General features: G+C 40.1%; 1 protein-coding gene across 1 annotated transcript in view; it reads left to right on the plus strand.

Annotated features, from left to right (window-relative positions):
• Positions 1-9,757: 9,757 nt before the first annotated feature.
• LOC108710308 (ankyrin-2) overlaps positions 9,758-20,713 on the plus strand; it is a 292,137-nt gene continuing 281,181 nt past the window's right edge. Inside the window, exon 1 of the mRNA XM_041590234.1 lies at positions 9,758-10,127. Coding sequence (XP_041446168.1) covers positions 10,056-10,127 — 72 coding nt within the window. The 5' untranslated portion in view covers positions 9,758-10,055. The remainder of the gene's footprint in view (positions 10,128-20,713) is intronic.

Here is a 20,713-nt window from a genome sequence, read left to right on the forward strand (position 1 = left end):
TTTTTTTTCTCTAGAAATGTGCCTCTGGCTGTTGCTAAATAATTGGGTTCTTTCCATTTATTCCCATATATCTGCATGGCAGCAAGTTGGCATTCTAAATCTATTCTCTATTATGCAATGTTCTTGCTTAGTCTACTGTCCCAAATAAATGTCCCCATGGTGCTCGGTTTAAGTATAATGTTTATGTGCGTCAAAGGCACGGTATTGCTTGTGCTCTGAAAAAGCATCGCTCCTATGGGGACTCTTAATATAAATCTTCATCAATCTTCTAAGTGGATTTGAAAACCTCTGTGACATTAATGATCATTGAAAAGGATATGTCGTAGTTTGTTTGTTGTTAGAAAAGTACTGGATCAAATCTAAATGTTCTGTTAGGTGTTGCAGAACAAGCTTTTATAGTAGTGTGTACAAAAAGAATTTCCCCTCATTTCATTTAAATGGAGTAGAACCTAGGCCTTGCTCTGTCACTGGGCGGTCAAACTTGCAGCCATCCGGCTGTACTCTGTATTACACTTAAAGGGGATCTGTCGTGAAAATAGAAATTTAATATAAGCTTCATCTCTCTCAAATAAGAAACTTTCGAAATATAATCAAACATTCTTTACTATTTATGAAATAACCAAGTTACTCTTCACGTACCACACTCGTCATACAGTAGGCAGAGCCAGTTTTTGATTGACAGTTAGATCTAATACATCCTTTGGGGAGGGGGGGTGGCACCCTTTAACTAGAAGATGTATTAAAGCTCACTCTTTTAAGGGCTCTTACAGACGAGCATTTAAAGCTGCGTTCCGTTTTTATGCGTTCAGTCGCAGGGGAGCGCAGGAGTAGACGCATTCAGTTTTTTTCAATGGGACTGTACTCACACAGGCACATGTAGGCGCTGAACGCAGGTTGAGACACAACATGCTGCATTTTTCCTGCGTTCGGCGCTTACATGCGCCTGTGTGAGTACAGGCCGATTGAAAAATACATGATGAATGCTCCCCTGCGGCTGAACGCAAAAAAACATAATGCAGGGGAGCACAGCTTCAAATGCTCGTGCAGGGTGGTTGTCAGAGTCAGTTACTTTGTTAGCTTTTGTTTGAGACTTAGAGGTAAATTTACTAAGCAGCGAAAATTCGCCAGCGACGGCTTCGCAGCCATCACATCACTTCACCAGGCGAAAATTCGCTCATATTTACCAAGATACGAGGTTTCGTCCCGGCCGACGAACGCTGGCGAATTTTCGCAATTTGAGCAAATCAAAGCGAAAATGCGCTAGTGTTCAATTCTGCCTACCGCAACTTTGTTAGTGGTCTTGCACTCAGGCTAATTTGCATTTGGTGGGAAATCTAAAGTTGAAAGCACCTCTTTATGTTACATGGTGCATCTAATACATTACATTTACTCTGATAACTGTACATGCTAAGGGAACCTCAATAAAGTCAATAGAGTTGTTAAAATGCCCTACACATGAGCCCACTGTAAAATAATGTTCCCATATGTTATAAAATGTATGCGGGAAACGGGTTACACAAAAAAAAATTTAAAGACTACCTAAAAAAAAGGAAAAGACGCCAGTGTTTTTTGAACTTAGAAGTTTTTGCAGTCAAAAAATATGATGTAAGTAACTGAAGATTGAGGAAGATCTATGCACTCCAATGCACTGGAAGGCAAGTCTGACAAAAGAGTTAACGTACAGTAAAATCCGCATCTTAGTGAATTTGTGGAGTAACATCCATTCACCAGAGCAAAAAATCGCTTGGTGATACAGTGCGAATCCACGCTAGCGTCTATCTCCTTCGCTAGTGACGTGACAACTGCTTCTGAAGAAGTTCCAAAATGACTTCACACTGGCGAATTTTCGATAGCGTTAGTCACTTTGCCCTTTAGGAAATCTGCCCCTATGAGTCTAAGAATTTCATGTGCGGGTCAATGAGTCCATGGAGAACTTACGGTCTTGCTGCATTTACTTAGCTGCAGGTCTATGCAGATATAATGTGTAGAACCAGTATCATGCAGAATATTTGTCAAGGATGTCTTAGAAATGTTCTAATCTAGTCCCTAAAAGGGGTAATGCTGGCAAATCTTCACCAGCGTTAGTCACTTCACCCTTTAGTAAATCTGCCCCTTAGTCAGTTAGTAGAGTTACCTCTAAAAACTTTTGTTTACAAAGGGGGCCCCTCTAAAAGAAGGACCTTCCTGTCAATCAAAATTGGACTCAGACCTCTGCGTTGAGAGTGACAGGTTGCTGAGAGTCAGATACTGAAGAGTAACTTGAATTTTTCATAAACGGCACAGAATTTTAAATGGATCATATTTAGAAAGTTTCTTATTTCAGTGAGATGAAGCTTATATTAAATTTTCATTTTCGCTATAGATCCCTTTTAAGAATCTATAGACAATCCCAACTACAACTACCAGCATCTTTGAAACCTTCAGTTCAATGTAGCCTACACTTCCCAGAATACTTTTGGAATTTTAGGGCTGGGATGATGACAGCAGCAGGAAAGCCTCAGTGTGAACATGTTTGATCGATTATACTTTGAACTTGCCACTGTGATCTTGTATGACATTTGGGTTTTGACAGAATTGCCATATAATTTGCTCTGTGGAGGCCCCTGGAACAGTAGAGCTGAGAGAGTTAAAATCCCACTGGTGGGCAAGCATTTGTTTAGGAATGAAAATCAAGTTCTTGGGTTCACTGACCAACCCAAGAGCCCTGTTACTCCACAGCCAGCTTGTTGTTTGACCATTTAGCAATTAAGCTTAACGACTTGAGCCACATGTAGCCAAACCACAAACACTTTATCAGCCAATGGGCTATACAACTGGACTGCAAAGAAATGGTCAGGAGTGTGGTAACGTTTAACTTCCATTTATCTAATTTTGTGCAATGCAGCAATTCTTTTTGCATATTTATAAATAGACTTAATCAATGCATTTAATCAATTTGCATTCTTGTTTGTCCCCTAGTCTTTATTATAATCCACCTATGTGTAGTAGCAACCTGCCTTGCTCTGAATGCACAGGAAATTCACATACAAAGCATTTGTTCACTAGTAAATCAACAGCAACTAAAAAACTATGCCCCTAAATGTAGAAAATTAAAGAAAAGGAATAAAGATATTCTGAGGAGAAGTAGCAATATGCAGCTATATTGCTGGGCAGTGGCTATGCACAAATGCTAATGTACCATTAAATTATTGACACTGTCAAAATGCCCTGCCTGCCTGTCATTTACATAGAAATCTATTGGAAAATCAGTGACTAAAGCACATGAAACATTGGCAGACAGAAATCTGATCAGAAACATTCTGAGTTCCAGAATTTGTAAGTGATTATGGATTCAGTCTAGGAGCTGGCGGCTCATGTTTGAAGTTTATACTAGGAAAATAGGGCCCAGAAAAATGACAGGACTAATGAATAGAGGTGAATCAGGTAAGAGATCATAGGGCTCATTTAAAGCTGGCCATAGACGCAAAGATATATGGTTCTTATGATTTTAGGACTGTGTGTGGATCGCCCTGAAATTTTTCATACGATGGCGAATGCTCGTTTAGTCAATTAGACAGGTTCAAAGATTTCTGTTGGCTAACGATAAGATTTAATGGTCACAACATTATTTAATCGTTATCGTTCAATCGTTAGTTTTAGGTTGTTAGGTTGTTCCTGTCATTTCAATTTTTAAATGATTTTATAACAGGTATGGATTTCTTTTATAAAAAATTAATTTGGGGTTTTTTTTTTGCTTTATTTGAAAATTACTTTTATTATACAGCTTTTTATGTCTGGGTGACAGGTCCCCTTTAAGAAGAAAATCTGCATGTCTATGGCCACCTTAAGAGTGTAAACACAGTAGGCAACTTCTGCTTTTCCCTGCAGTGAGTTGTGTGTGAAACCACTTTCTTTAAAATTGCTTGTGTCAAAATGTGCTTTTTTTGACACAAGCATTTTGCACCACTCAGTCCTTCCAGCCTTCCATTTTGAATCAGGTGCAAACACCGGACTGGCTCCAACTGCACATGCGCCAAATAGATAGGTGTCGGAGGTACCTTTCCAAAGAAAACTGAAGATGTGGAAGATGGTGGCCTTGAGCTCCACTGAGCTAATGTGCAAGGATAAGTGAGATTGACATTTAGGGACACATTGTGCACTAATGAACTATGCAGGGAGGAAGCAGCGACGGGGGACTATGGTGGGTAGCAGATGGGTTCTCCTTTAAGTCTGCCAGTTTCTGCTCTAAAGCAAGACGTGATACTCCTGGTCCCTGTCATGTGGACATAACTCATTTCAGGGGTATGTGGTGCCCCCGAGGCAGCCTAGTGTATGTCGTCCCTCTGTGCTTAGTGTTTTTGTGTTGGAGCAAGTTAGGGAGGGGCCCATCATTAATACAGAGAGCACAATAGCAATTTCTGCACTAGAAGATTTAAAATCAGAATTTTGGCTATTGAAGTAACCAGGGTTTTAGCTGGGGGCTGGCACCTGATGAGAGTTTCACAGCTCCCCTCTTGGCAGCAGCACCCCTGACATAACCATCACTGGAGACCCAGTTACTGGTGAAATTAGGCAATTCTACCTGATTTGTGGACTGTGTGTAATAAATTGTGTCATAAACCCTGAACGTGGATTTTCACTGAACTGTGCAAAATCTGTTACAGATTAAAGCAAGGGTAAAATACTATAGTATTTACTAACGTATTACAGTTTACCCATTACACTGCTTAAAAAATGAATTCATGAATTGGAAGCAGACTTGCACGCTTTTGATACCTACCAGCACTCCTGCTTGCCAAACTGCTTTTGCCACCTTCCTCTGTAAAAAAAATAATGCAGGAAGTATGGAAACTATAATATTAATAATAATTTTCTGTAATTTACATAGCACCAACAAATTTCCACAGCGAGTTGATACATCATTCACATACAGTAAGTCCCTGCCCCAGAGGAGCTTACAATTCTCTGGGGCAGGGTACATTTCAATCAGGGGAAGAGTTGTATTAACTTGTGGTGACTGAACTCTATTATGGACTCATATGTGATATTAATACTACATAAATATTACAAAATAGTTTTGCAGGATTTCTATTACTGAGTTAGCAAAAAAGATAGACAGAGCTAGGTTTATTATAGTCTACTATTATTGTATAATAAGCAAGAGCCACTTATATAACGATATCTTCCATACATTTATTACAATGAAAATGACTATCAATGTAATTGTACCTGCAGAAAGTGTTGTATTTTCAATACTGACAGCAACTTGGGGTGATGCACTGGTGGTAACCCCCAAAATGCTTACATTCACCAGCTTGAAATTTGCAGAGAAAGTTAGTGGTAGATTTGGGGGATTAGTGTTTGCCTTCCAGAACATCTTTGCTATCCAAGCCTGGACTTGTAGGTTCTGGCAAATGCCAGAGGGGCAGCTGTAAGGTGCCATAGACAGTGACTACTTAGTGGGGCTGTTTGGGCCTCATTGTACTTGAAATGCCTTTTTTAAAATCTCAGTCCAGGCCTGCTGCTATTAGCTTGGTGCATGAGCAACAGAGTATCTGTAACAGGGCCGAAACTAGGGGTAGGCAGAAGAGGAAGCTGCCTATGGCGCAACAATTGGGGGGCGCTCGGCAGCTACCTCTTCTGCTTACTCCTAGACCGGACCAGACTGGACTCTTCTGCTGGCAAACGCCTCTTGCGAGCATGCGCCCATGAATGCTGCTGCTGCAAATGCACATTAGAGCACCACAGCTGTGCATGCACGCAAGAGCGATGCGGCCGCGCATGCACATGATAGCACAGTAGCCGTGCATGCGTGTGTGAGCACCGCAGCCCTGCATGCGTGTGAGATGGGGGGGGCAAGATGGCCGGCATAGCTACCTAGGGCGCCTGGCCAGCCAGGCCCGCCTCTGATCTGTAACATGCATAGGTCATTCCAGCGTCATTGAAAACTGTGACTTGGCACATTAATATTCACTTCTCTCTGTAAATAATGTGAGCTATAGTGATGTGCAGGTCAGGAAAAACTCGACCCACACCCAACCCTAACCTCCAAAACCTTAACCCACAAAATGTTGCCATTGTAGGACCTGCACCAAACCCGTACCCGTGTCTTTTCCCTCTGCACGCTCTTCTGCTTGCAGGAGCATAGGAGAAATGTACTTCCCCAGTCTGACCCAAACCTAACCCTAACCTGCAATGGTCAACCTGAACCCTCCCAACAGATGGTCATCACTAGTGAACTATACAAACACTCATGAGGTGCGGTTTTCTTACTTCCAGAGATCACAGAATGTTGAAGCGCATGGGTATATGGGCAGGTAAAAAACTTGAACTTGAACCACACGCTCGCCACAGATCACCCATTGGACCATCAAAGGTAAGGAACTGTAATACAACTGTAATGGAAACAACAAAAAATATATTATTGCAGCACCATCAAGGATGGTCACAGTAATGCATGCAGCACTAAGTTGTTTTTCTGGTCATTTTGTGTTTTCTTCCACTACCTAACTGGTGCTTGGGGCGCTATGCCAAACCAACATTACTGAAGACCCCTGTTGTAAAAAACCTTGGCTATAACAGGTTAACCTGCTCTTTCATACCATGTATTGTAAATTTAAGGACTGAATCAAAAAGCTCCATGGCCATATAAAAGAATAAGGATATAGTTCTTTTGAGCTATAAAGTGATGTCTAACCATCTTATTTTACAATAGAGGGGGAGATTATTTCTTACAATACACACATTTCAAAGCACAAAGCACTGCATATAACTGACAACATGAGTAAGCACCATTTATATAGATATATAATTAACAAGTTATTTGTGGTTTTAATGCATTTTATAGGGAATGAAAAAAAAATAAAAAAGACCAATATAATGTTCCCTTTAATTAGAAGTTGAGTGCTTAGGAACAGAGTATATTCACCTATATACAGAAGTCCAGTATACATACAAAAATGGCGGGTGTGGAAGCCCTCTAAAGACTAAGTTATAGTATAGTATAACAGTTTTTGACAAGGCAGCTCCAAAAACTCAGCAGACCATGAAATGAAGATGATGAAGAGCAATTCTGAAAGCAAGTATGATACTGACATAGAGCAGTGAGACTAGCTTCCCTAGTATGCAGAGCATGCCCATGCTAGATATAATAATATTATATAGACCCATGGTGGAAATAGGAAAAGGCTGATGAAAACTTTCATTGGTTGAGCAGTGGGACCCAATGACAGATTCCTTAGTAATCTGGCAGGCCAGTCAAAACCTGCTTCAGGAACAGTACAACAAAATGCCTGGAGCTGAAATATTCACATACAATTAAACTACTGTAGTATTCCCCAGCAGATGATGAAACAATGTGAATTGTGATTTATAGTTTGATTTGCATAGAAATAGAAGCAAATGTTTCAAGCTCTCCTGGACCCTCCCTGTACCCTGTGTGTGCATAATGCATAATGTGATGGTATTCCTCTCCGTGTGGGCAACAAAGCACCTTTGCACAGGGGATATGTAAAACACTACAGGTTAAAATATCAATAGCATAATCACAACAAATTGCTTTAGCAACACACGGGGCACATTGTTCCACTGCAACTTTGTGCAATTACGCAACTTATTTTACCGGTGCAGATTTACATTCTTTGCAGTGTGAATGTATTTTTGGGTGGCTTGTTTTCTTCGGGAGAGATTTCCCTTGATGCCCTGCATGCCATCACCTTAAGGCAACTTCACTGATTCCTGGCCTGTGTACAAATGCAGGCTACAATCTGCAGGCTTCCTCTTCACTCATGTTTCTGCACTCACAAGCACTTCTAGGCCTGGGTGCAGAGATACACAACAAAGTATGCATTTTTGCACTGAAATTCCCGTCCGTGTGTCTACACCAAGGCCAACACAGTGCCTGTGAGTGCAGATACAAGAGTAAGAGCAAGCCAGTGGATCGGCTCATACACAGGCCATGGATCAGCCCCTTGTGGCACCAGCCTTGTACAATTAATCTTAAATTCAGAGAAGGAAGAAAGGAGGCGGTAACCAAGGGGAGGGGTGAAGTGAAAATGAAATGTCATTTGGTACAATAATATAACTGGAAGATGATACGACCAACATGTTTACTTAATTTTTGTTCAGAATAAATTTTCCCTGGAGTTTTTATTAGCATGTGTTAATCTAATACATCATAAGGATAATTCATACCTTAAAACAGTTACAAGCCACTCTTGGTAACTCTAAGAAACAACTCTCTGGTTATTAATGCAATGCTGCCTCCCCTGGACCCATTCCTGCACAAGAACAGTAACCGCTGGGGAGTGAGGGGCAAGGGGCAGAGAATTACCCCTGCCTACCCCCTATTTGGATAAAAATTTCCACAGAACATAGATTTTATGATACTTAAAAGGGTACTTATTTTGCAGTAGCTTTTATACCGTGTCAGAATTTTTTCTGCACTGTTTTCTTTTTGAAGTCTGTACATGCCACATACATTAGTAACACTCTGCATATCCAGCACGAAACATCAATCATTTATAAAAGAAATTAAAAAACTATGGTTTCCTATTGTGCATTTACTTTTAGTGTATTTTTTGGCCTAGCAGTGTAAAGTATGCTGATTTGTACAACAGTGCTTTGAAAACTCAAGTGTAATGCTAGATTTTGCAGGGTGTGGCATCTCTTATCCAGAAACCCATTTTTAGAAAACGAAAAATTACAGAAAGGCCTTTTACCTGTAATAATAAAACAGAACCTTGTACTTGATTCTAATTAATATATATAATTAATCCTTATTGGCAAAAAAAAATCCTCTTTGGTTCATTTAATGTTTAAATATTTTTTAGTAGACTTAAAGTATGGTAATCGAATGACAGAAAGACCCCTTATCCAGAAAACCCCAGTTCCCAAGCATAAAAACAGGTCCCATACCTGTACATATTTGGTATTGGCACTGCCAGTAGATATGGGGTTTCCAAATCAGTTATATTATTATGTATATAATAAAATATGTTCTTCTTGTGTCTCTAAAGAGAGAGAGAGAGAGAGAGAGAGAGAGAGAGAGAGAGAGAGAGAGAGAGAGAGAGAGAGAGCACAAAATGTTAAGAAAATCACTGGCACTGTGCAGAAGAAATACTATATTCATCTGCCACCAGAAGAATATAGGCGAAAGCTTTCATAATATATTGGATAGTTCTTATCAGTGTAATTTTTAGGTCAGATCTGTTTCCAGTGAATTATCTGTATTTCTGCAACTGTACATCCAAAAGTATATGTGTTTTAGTAACATGGATCGGTGTAGAAAAGCTTCATTGTTATTGATACGTATGTAAGAAACTTTCTTGATGATCAGAAGATGCAGAGTGAATATAAAGTACAACATGATTAGGGTGATGGGTGTTAAAACATGTCACCCTCTTCGCTACATGCCACATATAAATTTGCCTAAGTGGGTGCTACATTACTTCCCTGTTGCTGACATGCAATCAGTATCTCCAAAAAAGAAAATAATTTTGATGCAAAATGTGGTTTTGCATCATTTTGTGGTTTAAACTGTGGTTTGTAAAATATGTGTAAATTATATTTCATGTTGGAGGTGGGGTTCAACATCTATAGTGTACTAGAGTGCTTCAGTTTCCAATTCTGTGAACATGTTGGAGGCATGATGATACAGACTGCTATCTGGCTGCTCTCCATGATCTCATCGCTAGCCCAGCCTCCAGCTCACCCGGCTGTGTGTGTTTCTATAATAATCCCAGCCCAGGCAGGAGCGGCACGGCTCTCCCCCCTTGTCTCACACAGGCAGTCACTGCAGACTGGCAGGCAACAGCACCAAGTGCAGCTCTCTGGGCTGGCACCTATATAGGAGCTGGCTCTGGAAGGTCATTGCTTGCACTGCAGTCAGTTATTGGATTCTCCAGGCTGCTTGTTATTCTCCTATCACTGACTCCTGATCCAGCTGGCTGAACATGGGACTGTGTGCATGATCTCAGGGACTGGCACTGAAGCAGGACCCTCTCACATGCCAACGTCTTTATAGGGAGGAAACTACACTGTGTAAGGAGAGGAGGGTGGGCACCGGTTGAAGAAAGATGGCCTCTCCCACCCCTGCCTCCACACCAGGGAGCGGGGTGTCTCCCTCCAACCAACCAAGGATCCGCCAGGTGGGTGATGAATGGGTGGCCAAGATCAGGGTGCCCTCGTGGGCATGCACATTGTGTTATAGTGTTGCCTTACACTGCCATTTGATTGTTTTCAGTGGCTTTGTTTTGTACAAGGGATATAAATGGGAAACATACTCTGTAAATGTGTACCTACTGCTGCATTGCAAGTGACATTCTCTGAGCTACTGTATGTATGCAAATAAACAATCTCTGCAGTCAGTTATAGCGCTGAGGGACCTGTCACTGTCACAGGAGAATTCTCTTTGTCAAGGGGGTGGAATTGATCACCAAGCCTACTTTCCTTTCATCCAGGGACTCTCCTAGCAACACCCATTGTTCAACTACATCATTGGCAGGTCCTTTCTTAGCAGGGATTTGCAACATAAGGTTTTCCAGTGATTTGCTAATTCCCCTTTAGAGCTGCAATTCTGCAACAGCTGGAGTTCTGAAGATTGCAGGTCCCACCTGAAACCATAGCCACATTTACTCACTGCACATCAGTTGCAAACAGTACCAGTATACACAATATAGAGATTCACCTGTCAGACATTCCATTTAAGGCTTGGAACACCCCACAGAGATTTGTAGACCCAGATAAACTACAAGCCTTATGTACAGGTAGTGGCCAGAAAATGTAAATATTGCATATTACTGCATACTGATTGGTATTGATGTCAGCTGTATACAACCAGCAGTTTGACACCTGTTACTGAATTTACTGGGGCTTATTTACAAATACATGTGCTACAGTTCACCGCTTTTGTTTTTTATAGCAATCAATCAACAATTATTTTTGATTAGACTAATACAAGTGAGCAAATGAAGGCTAACCAAATCAGACCCACTGTACCCAACTACTAGCGCAAAAATGGACATGCCGATTTGAAAGGCCTTCCTATTTTGCCTTGTCACCCCCTTCCCCTTACTGCAGCCCTGTATTCCTGATCTTAAATGGGATGCAAACCCCACAATAAAATGTTTCAATTGTTTACATTGTTTTTTTGTAAATCTCATTGTTATTGAAAGCAATATCCAAAATAATTTTTGGAATTTTCTGCTTCTGGTTCTGTCTTTTACGTGCTTCTTCACAGGTCTGTTAATCAGCTGGCTTCTGGTATTCTGTTTTAAAAATCAGAACCAGCAGGGAAGAGAATAAGGGAAATACATATTCAGATTTAATAACAGTTATATTTACAAATAATTCGAAAACCATAGAAAATTTGTGATTGATGTACTGTATAGTGACAAGTTTCTTAGGATTAGAATTTTTTTCATTAGGCAAAATGTAATATAAGGTATAGGAGTTTATGGTGAATCCATGCTGTATACACTTCTTACTCCTGACTGTACTGTATGGTTACAGTTTAGAAAGCAGGTTAAATGTGAAATCTCTCTGCTTTTGTTTTTGTCAAGAGACACATAACCAATTAAGAACCAAATCAAGAACCAAATAACCTGTCTGTATGTTTTTGAAGTTTAGGAGGAAACTAGATTACCCAAAGGAAACTTGTTGGCTTTTATGGTAAAACGATAAAGTGGACAAAATATTTGACTTTTGCCTTGAGACTAAGGTAAATGAATATGAACATTTTCTAGTGATCCAATATCTTGATCTGCTCTTCTCAGTACAAACAGACATTTGAATGAGAGTTTTTGTTCAGCCAGAGGCCTACACAATGCATATCACTGTTTTAAAGGGAAACTATCACACTATGAAAACTGCTGTCATAAGTACAGTCCTGAGCTGGATTGTACATAACTTGGGCACCCCTAGAAAACAATTTGTAGTCCAGGAGCTGTGCTATTGCTTCTACTCCTAGTGCTACAGTATTGCCCTGTCAGAATACTTGGCTTGCTTTCAGTGCAAAAGAACTGTGGCTCCTCCTTTAGTGCTTTTATTACCATAACTTCCCATACACTTTATTTGTTAATTCTAATCAGTCTGCTGGCACTGCTGAAATGTACAATTTGTCTTCAGTGTTGAAAGGGTTAAATGACAAATCCCTACATAGGCTGCCAATTAGTTTTTGGCTATGGCACATTCAAACAGCAGAAGATTGAGTTGATAAACATTTATTTGGAATGCAGTTTAGAGATTGTAACAATCTTGGATGCTGTCCTACTGCCAAGAAAGTAACCACTGAATCAGTCACATGCACATTCTGCAGAGCGCCAGAACAAAGTACAGAGTGACAAGAGGGCACATTATACATAGTTGCACATATTAATGTGTTTAATGATAAAAATCACCAATTACATCTTTTATTATGTGATGTTAGTCAACTGCTTAGTTACTGCTTTTAGCAACATGTTACAATTCTGCATTGCATTTATATAAAGTTTTGAAACGTTACCCAGAATGCTCAGGACTCAGGTTTTCTGGATAGGTGATCATACCTCCCAATTATTCAGTTTTTCGCGGGAAAGTCATGATTTTGACAGCTCAACCTGCAGTTGCGGAGTGTTACTGAAATGTCCCGACTTTCTCTTTGATCTCCTGCACTTAACATCCAGCAAAAGATACAATGCTTCTAAAACTTAATTGTTTTTTGGCAGAGAGCCCAGAATATGTGTCAGGTGCACTTAGATACATTTGTTACAATTAAAGATTAGCAAAGAAGCAATTGTGACTAGGGATGCACGGAATCCAGGATTCAGTCAGCCTTTTTCAGCAGGATTCAGATTTGCATATGCAAATGAGGGGCAAGGGAGGGAAATTGCGTGCCTTTTTGTCACAAAACATGGAAGTAAAATGCTTTCCCCTTCCCACCCCTAATTTGCATATGCAAATTAGGATTCGGATTTGGTTCGGTATTTGGCCCAATCTTTCGCGAAGGATTCGGGGGTTTGGCCTAAGCAAAATAGTGGATTTGGTGCATCCCTAATTGTAACAATTTAAGATAAGCAGGTCTTTTGGGAAAACTGTGACTTGAAGCTTAAAGGACAATTCACCTTCATTAGCAAAACTGTAATAACACTTTAAAATCACAGAAATGTGTTCAGACTTATATAAAATGCCTAATTTTGTAAAATGAACATGGTGATTAGGGAGTGTAGCCAAAAATGGGCGTGGTCACACATGTTTCTTCCCGCTCCATGCAGCAAACATTTTTGCCCCTCTTTCTGTTTCCAAGTTGGTATGGGATCTTTCCATAATTTGTATCACCATACCTTAAAGTCTACTAAAAAAGTATTTATTATATATATTTATTAAATTATTTACACATTAAATAAAGCCTATAGGCTTGTTTTGTTCCAGGAAGGATTAATTATATCTTAGTTTGGAACAAATACAAGATACTGTTTTATTAATACAGAGAAAATGGAAATCACTTTTAAAAATTAGAATTATTTGGATAAAATGGATTCTAAGGGAGATGGCCTTTCCGTAATTCAGAGCTTTCTGAACAATGGGTTTCTGGATAATGGATCCCATACATATAATTGCATATACTGCATTAAAATCATACTGATGTGTGCAGAGATGACTCTTTAAAATAGGCATTAATGGGGGTCATTTATCAACACTGGGCAAAATTGCCAGTGGGCAGTTACCCATGGCAACCAATCAAATTGTTGCATTCATTGTTCTACCTGCAGCTGCCTGAAAAAAGCCAAGCACTGATTGGTTGCTTTGGATTACTGCCCACTGGCAAATTTGTCCAGTTTTGATAAATGAGCCCAAATATTATTTTGTATTATTAAGTTTATTTAGTAAAAATAAAAAACTAAGTTTAAAATGTGTTTAATCTCACTTGCATTAGGCACCCTGACAGTAGGGTGCCCTCTCTACCACCATAAGCACTGCTGGAAGGGGCTATATATATATATATATATATATATATATATATATATATATATACATACACACACATATATATATATATATATATATATATATATATATATATATATATATATATATATATGATATGATATGATATGATATATCATCTCTTGAAGGGAGTTTTTTATCTTCTCCCTTTACATGTGAACAGTACAGGACATATGTCAAAAGTATGACCTAAAACAAGATTCTCTCATTTGGTGAGATTTTTTATACATTGTTATCAATACAATATAGCAGACTTATGACATTAGACCCTTATGAGTAAAGGGGATCATATGTTTAACTATTTTTCTAATCATAAAGCAGAAGCTCTGTTATGTTTTATGGTTGATATTCTACCTTTAATACTGCAGTGGTCCACATCATATCTGTAATTCATTTCTGAATTGCAATTATTTCATGGGGATATATACATTTACAAACAACAGGCTTTACATGCATTACGCTTAACAGATGCCTGTCTTTCCTGAAAGAGCTGAAGTACTTTGGCATTGGAGCTCAAGGTTCTACAGAAGAAGGATGGATGATAATATTATACAGGAGATTCTGTGCTGCCTCTTGTAGAATGCTGTGCTCGCAGATCTAAATAGGAATGGTTCAATTATTAATTTAACTGCTTTTAAAGCCTATTACAAATATGAGAAAATTACCTTCTTGGGATATATAGTGAAAACATTTTTGCTGACGAGTCCTTAAATCAGTATCCTTAATTAGCCTCAGGTTATTTTTTAAATGCCATTTATTTGCCTTGTGAAAAGGAGGGGACACAAGCTAGCACAGGCTGCATTTTAACCAGTACCAGTCTATATACAATTCAGCAACACATTAAATTGCATTAATCTAAATGACTAATCAGATGTCTAACAGAGTCCACATATGCAGAATTGGGTCATCTGTTTCTAAGGTTTTCTGTGTTGCCCAATCTGATGCAATTACATCAGAGACTAATTGGTTGAAACATTTGTTTTAAGGGGCCAGAGATAATCATACAGATTGCAGAGATGATAGCTAATTTATTGCGATGAAGGGGCAATGATCCCCTATTTCATGGTACTATTTTGAATATGAAGTAGGTTTAAAAAAACACCTCAAAAACTGAATTGTTATCATCTTTATGTAACCCTTTAGTGGGACTGATTTATCTCTGCATTTTATGTGTGGCCAGCTTGACTATGCATTAAGGCTCTTACAGACGAGCGTTTTTAGGGCTCTTACACATGAGCGTTCTGACCTGCGCTCCCCTGCGTTCCGTTTTTTGGCGTTCAGCCGCAGGGAAGCGCAGGAATAGACGCAAGTCATTATTTGAAATGGGGCTGTACTCACTCAGTAGGCGCCGAACGCAGGTTCAGACGCAACATGCTGCATTTTTCCTGCGTTCGGCGCCTACACGCGCCTGAGTGAGTACAGCCCCATTTCAAATAATGACTTGCGTCTATTCCTGCGCTCCCCTGCGGCTGAACACCAAAAAACGGAACGCAGGGGATCGCAGGTCAGAACGCTCATGTGTAAGAGCCCTTACCTGCGCTTCCCTGCGTTGCACTTTCTTCTGTTCAGCTGCAGGGGAGCGCAGGAGTAGGCGCAGTCAATTATTTTGAAGGGGGCTGTACTCACACAGACGCATGTAAGTGCCGAACGCAAGTAAAATGCAACATGCTGCATTCCGTTTTTGCGCTTACATGCGTCTGTGTGTGTACAGCCCCATTGACAATAATTCAGTGTGTCTACTCCTGTGCTCCCCTGTGGCTGAACGGAAGAAAGCGCAACTCAGGGGAGCGTAGGTAAAAATGTTAGTCTGAGCCCTTAACTCAGGAATGTCAAACCTGCAACTCAAAAGCTGATAAATGTCAGGGAATGCTGAGAGGTGCAGTACAGCAATATCTGGACAGCAACAAGCTAGATATCAGTTCATTAAAGGGGTGGTACAGCTTTAATTTAACTTTTAGTATGTTATAAAAGGGCTAATTATAAGCAAATTTCAAATTGGCCTTCATTTTATAGTTTTTGGATTATTTTCCTTCTTCTGATTTCTGAGTTTTCAAATGAGGGTCACTGACCCCATCAAAAAAAAAAAAGCTCTGTAAGGCAGTACAAATGTATTTTTATTGCTACTTTTTATTACTCATCTTTCTATTCAGGCCCTCTCCTATTCATATCCAGCCTCTTAGTCAATTTAGTGTATGGTTGCTAGGGTAATCTTGGACACTAACAACATGATTGCTGAAACTGCAAACCGGAGAGCTACTGAATAAAAAGCTGCTTAACTCAAAAACACACAAATGATAATAAAAAAAACTAAAACCAATTGCAAAGTGTCTCAGAATATCACTCATACTTCATACTAAAAGTTAATTTAAAGGTGAACAGCCCCTTTAAGGTTTATGACACATGGGAATTATTCATTGCTGCTGTTTTTTCCAGCCGATGGAGAAGCACCTGTACTGTCTGTTTGTATTATTAGAAATAAGCATTTGAGTGTTTTCACACCAAAATTCATGTGTCATTGTTGGCAAGAGATTTCCATTAAAAACTAATGTCAGATTTCTCAACGGATTTCAGGCACCAGCTGATAAACGCCATCTGGGAATATGTGTGTACATAATAGATGCTGCATCATTTAAGGAGTGGTATGTTTTTTGCAGCAGTTTGTCATTTTCAGACTTGTGCTGCATCACTGTATGTGCATTTTCCATTCTTCTTTCATGTTGAGCCAGTAAGAACTTTGCTGTATGAAGGAGAAGAGGTTGCACAGATAAAAGCTTTGTGCATCAGGCAGCCAGCAGACTATAGGGAGGCTTTGCTGGGAAATCTTGTCTGCATTAAGCCAATCTCCTTCAAAAAAGCTTTGTAATTGTGTAACATTATATTCTGCAATATATACTTCACAACTGATAGATTTCTTACATGCCACAACAAGCAAGCGTTTCCTACATACCCTCAGAGGCAGAGAGCCAGTGAAACACAAACGCAGACATGCACTGGCACAATGTTATTTTAAAAGTTCACCAAAAATAAATGCCTGGATTTCCCTCCTCCTTACATTGTGGGGTAGGATAAACATTATAAAAATGGTATTCCTACTGAAATGCTTATATGTGTTTTATAACTTGCCAACAATATATGCAAAACAAGTATGCAACTTCATACAGGCACTGATAAGACCTTTTCTGTGGAACTAAAAGGTCACCAGGATTTTATTTACTACATGGTCTGCTTCCTATGCCAGGGAAGGTCTGGGACGTCATAATTTATGTTTCTATTACTTGGTTGCCCAGTTCCAATTATATCAACTGGTGGCTCAATCAGGACTTAGGAAAATCCTAAAGTGGTATTAGGTTTTTCCTGCACTCCCCTGCGTTGCGCTTTCTTCCGTTCAGCCGCAGGGGAGAGCAGGAGTAGACACACTCAATTATTGCTCTGGAGGGGGGTTGCGTCTGGGTCATGGGAGTCCAGAAGGGGGCAGGGGAGCCCAGAGGGTGGGGGCCCTATGTCAGAAGCCCTGGTGGATAGTGTTGGACTGGGATGCCAGGGGCCCACCAGAAAACCTTAGGCTATGGGCTCACTTTCCAAACTATTATACCTCCTCTCCTCACTCAAACTCTTTATCCTCCTAGTCTTTTATCTCTACATACTATACTCTATTCTTCCATTATTAAACATCTTTATTCCCATGAAGAAATAGGGAATGACCATGAACTATGCCAAATGTTTAGAAGCAAGAGGCCCACTGACACCTGAGCCCACGGGGTGGTTTTCAGGTATCCCTATGGGGCAGTCCGACACTGCCGGTGGACCTTGGACCCTCCAGTCTGAGTACAGACCCATAAGAAAGACTAAGCTGCATTTGGTCCTGTGCTCCCCTACGGTGGAACACAGGACAAAACGCCCGTATGTAAGGGCCCTCAGTGTGTTTTTTAATTGCAATAAAACATGGCTGCAGTAAATGTACATGAGTACAAACAGGCAGAATCTCATGGATTCAACTAGCTAATGCATTTATGTGTGCTCAAACCTGCATCTCAAACGCTATTTGCCACCCCTGGTAAAGTGCCACATAAGACAAGGTTCTTTCCTGGTCTCATAGCTAAACCGGCACTGGTAGTAGTTGATGAGATAAAATTCTTAACACTCCGACAGCAGCCACCTAGTGTCGGACTGGGCCCAATCCACTACTGACTTCTACCTCCAATGAAAATATCTGCCATCCTGTGAGATTTTTCTCTGTATCCTGGTGGGCCAGTTCAAACCCACAGTGACCCTTATCTGTATCCTCTAAAGACATCCCTGTGGGCACACAAAGCTATAAGGCCAAAGCCAAGCCTATTAATGGAGCTACAGTAGTGAGCAAATGAGTGCGGATCTGATTTCTTCCACTTATTCACATAACGCAGGCAGAGGAAACAGACAATCCTCTATGTGCCCTTACAAACAGCACCACTTTACTAAATATAAAAATATGAATGGAATTTCCCTTTGTTAGTGTTAATGTGTGTCTCACATGTGGTTTAATATAAATACAGGGCATCAAATGGATATGCATAGGTGAGTGGCTGATATGGAACTAGGAGATAGATGGATGACTCCAGCAGAAGTGCTTAGAATAAATAAAGTTCTGAGAGATGGCACACTGTATTGGAACACCTGCCAGGAGCCTTCAGCTCTTAAAGGGGACCTGTCACCCTAAGAAATAATTCCAAATTCCCTTCCATCAAGTTAATTGAGCAAAATAAACGTTACTTACACTAAATATATATATTATTCAAATAAATATTTGTTTCCTTCGGTCTTGGAATTACAAAATCACAGCAAGTAGGCAGCAGCCATTTTGTTGACCCTATGCCCCTATACACCTAATAATTTGGGTTCCATGTTTTATTTACAAAGGTCTTTCATTTTAGAACTTTTTATGTGTGGGTGATAGGTCTGCTTTAACTCTCTGCTTAACCTCTGAGGGGCTGTGCACCTGCTTTTCTCCTTTCTAATTCCAGCCTTGTATTAGGCATTTCAGGATCAGTATGTACACACAAGGATCCTGCACACCAGAGAAGTGGACTTATACTTCACAATAACTTTGTAGGCGCTGGTCTCAGTGAAGGTTTGCAGAAGGTGAAAGTGGTGTGCTCCAGAATACAAAGTTGCTGCCCATGAGAAGCAGGACCGCCATCAGAAATCGCAGGGCCCCATACGACAAAATTCCCTGGGCCCCCTGGGCTGCGCCAACCGCAAGCCCCACCTACAGGTCCGCCCCCCACCACACAGTAAAAAAAACAAAAAAATATTGGTGGCTAGGGTTCCCACATGTTAATAAAAAATAAAAAGATATTGGTGGTCAGGGCCCCCCATAAAAAAAACCATTTGTGGCCAGGGCCCCCCATTAAAAAATATTGGTGGCTAGGACCCCACATGAGAAAAAAAAATTGGTGGCCAGGGCCCCCACCCCCACATTATAAGAAAATTGGTGGCCAGGGCCCCTTAAACGTCCATGCCTTCCCGAAGTCAGCAGCTCTCAGAAAGTTGGGGGGCCCGGCTAATCAAGTAAGTGTGGCGTGGCTGGCCCCCCTTACCCTTGGGGCCCCCTACAACTCTCCCCCCTGTCCCCCCCTGATGGCTGCCCTGATGGGAAGTACTGGATTTATTTTGCTGGCACATAAAATATTTGAAACTCAGTGCTGGCAGTCATAGTTGGTTCTAGGGAAAGTGATGCTTGTTAGCTGATGGAAAAGGACTTTTACCCATTAGCATGTTACTCATGACCTGGATGCAAATCAACAGCCTGTCTAAAAAACACTGGTCTTTTCAGCTCTTAACCAGGGAAATCCTAAAGAATGTGTTCTAAATGCCAGTGGATTTTCTAAGTTGTTTTTCTTTTGCAAGTGGGAAATATTTCTAGCTTTTTGTTTTATTTTATGAGTACTTAACACAAATTAAATTATTTAAATGACCATAGAACCAGCCCTTCCCTTTACTTCTGGGCGTTTGACCAGCAAGCATTTGTTATTGCCTGTTTTGGAATGTCTAAGGCCTTATTTCTCTCATTAGGGGGTTTAAATCCAGCTTTTACCTAAAAAAATAAAATGTGCAATATTTTTTCTTGGTTATATATTCTAAATATTTTAAACTGAATGCCAGTTTGCTGATCCACACCCATGATTTTACATGCCCCTTATTTTACCATCTTGTTCTACTACTGGTTAAGGTGCATGCTTTGGTGAAAGTCCTCAATAACCTCTTGAGGGCAAAGTCAGTAAAGAATTTGCTCTATGCCCCAAAAAGAGTTAGCAGCTACTATGAAAAAAGATGGCAGAAAAACATTATCTAGCTATGCATTACCCTACAAAATTGCCAAGCTTGTGGTGGGACCAGCCAGGCTCTGAGCTATTTCTGGTGTGTACTGGGGCCTGTGAGTTCCTCGTTCCTCTGTACTTATTCCTATACAAAGAACTACAAGTATTTTTTAGACTCTACCAGATAAATGTCATTGTGGTGCTTATACTGTATTTAATTTCAATCCATGAGCTCTTATGTTCATTCAAGGTTTATGAAAAGAATTATTTAATTGTTGTTGTCTATGCAGTATTATCCTGGGTAATATAATATTAAAACCAAGTTTGCACCCCATAGCATCTATTAACATGCAGCACTTACCTTTATATTTTATTTGCATTTATCATTTGACTGATGATACCAACTTTTAATATATAGCATCTGTATTCTGGGTATGAACAGGGGGCATGGAACA

This window comes from Xenopus laevis, chromosome 1L, assembly GCF_017654675.1.
Source record: "Xenopus laevis strain J_2021 chromosome 1L, Xenopus_laevis_v10.1, whole genome shotgun sequence".
In the NCBI taxonomy this organism is placed as follows: domain Eukaryota; kingdom Metazoa; phylum Chordata; class Amphibia; order Anura; family Pipidae; genus Xenopus; species Xenopus laevis.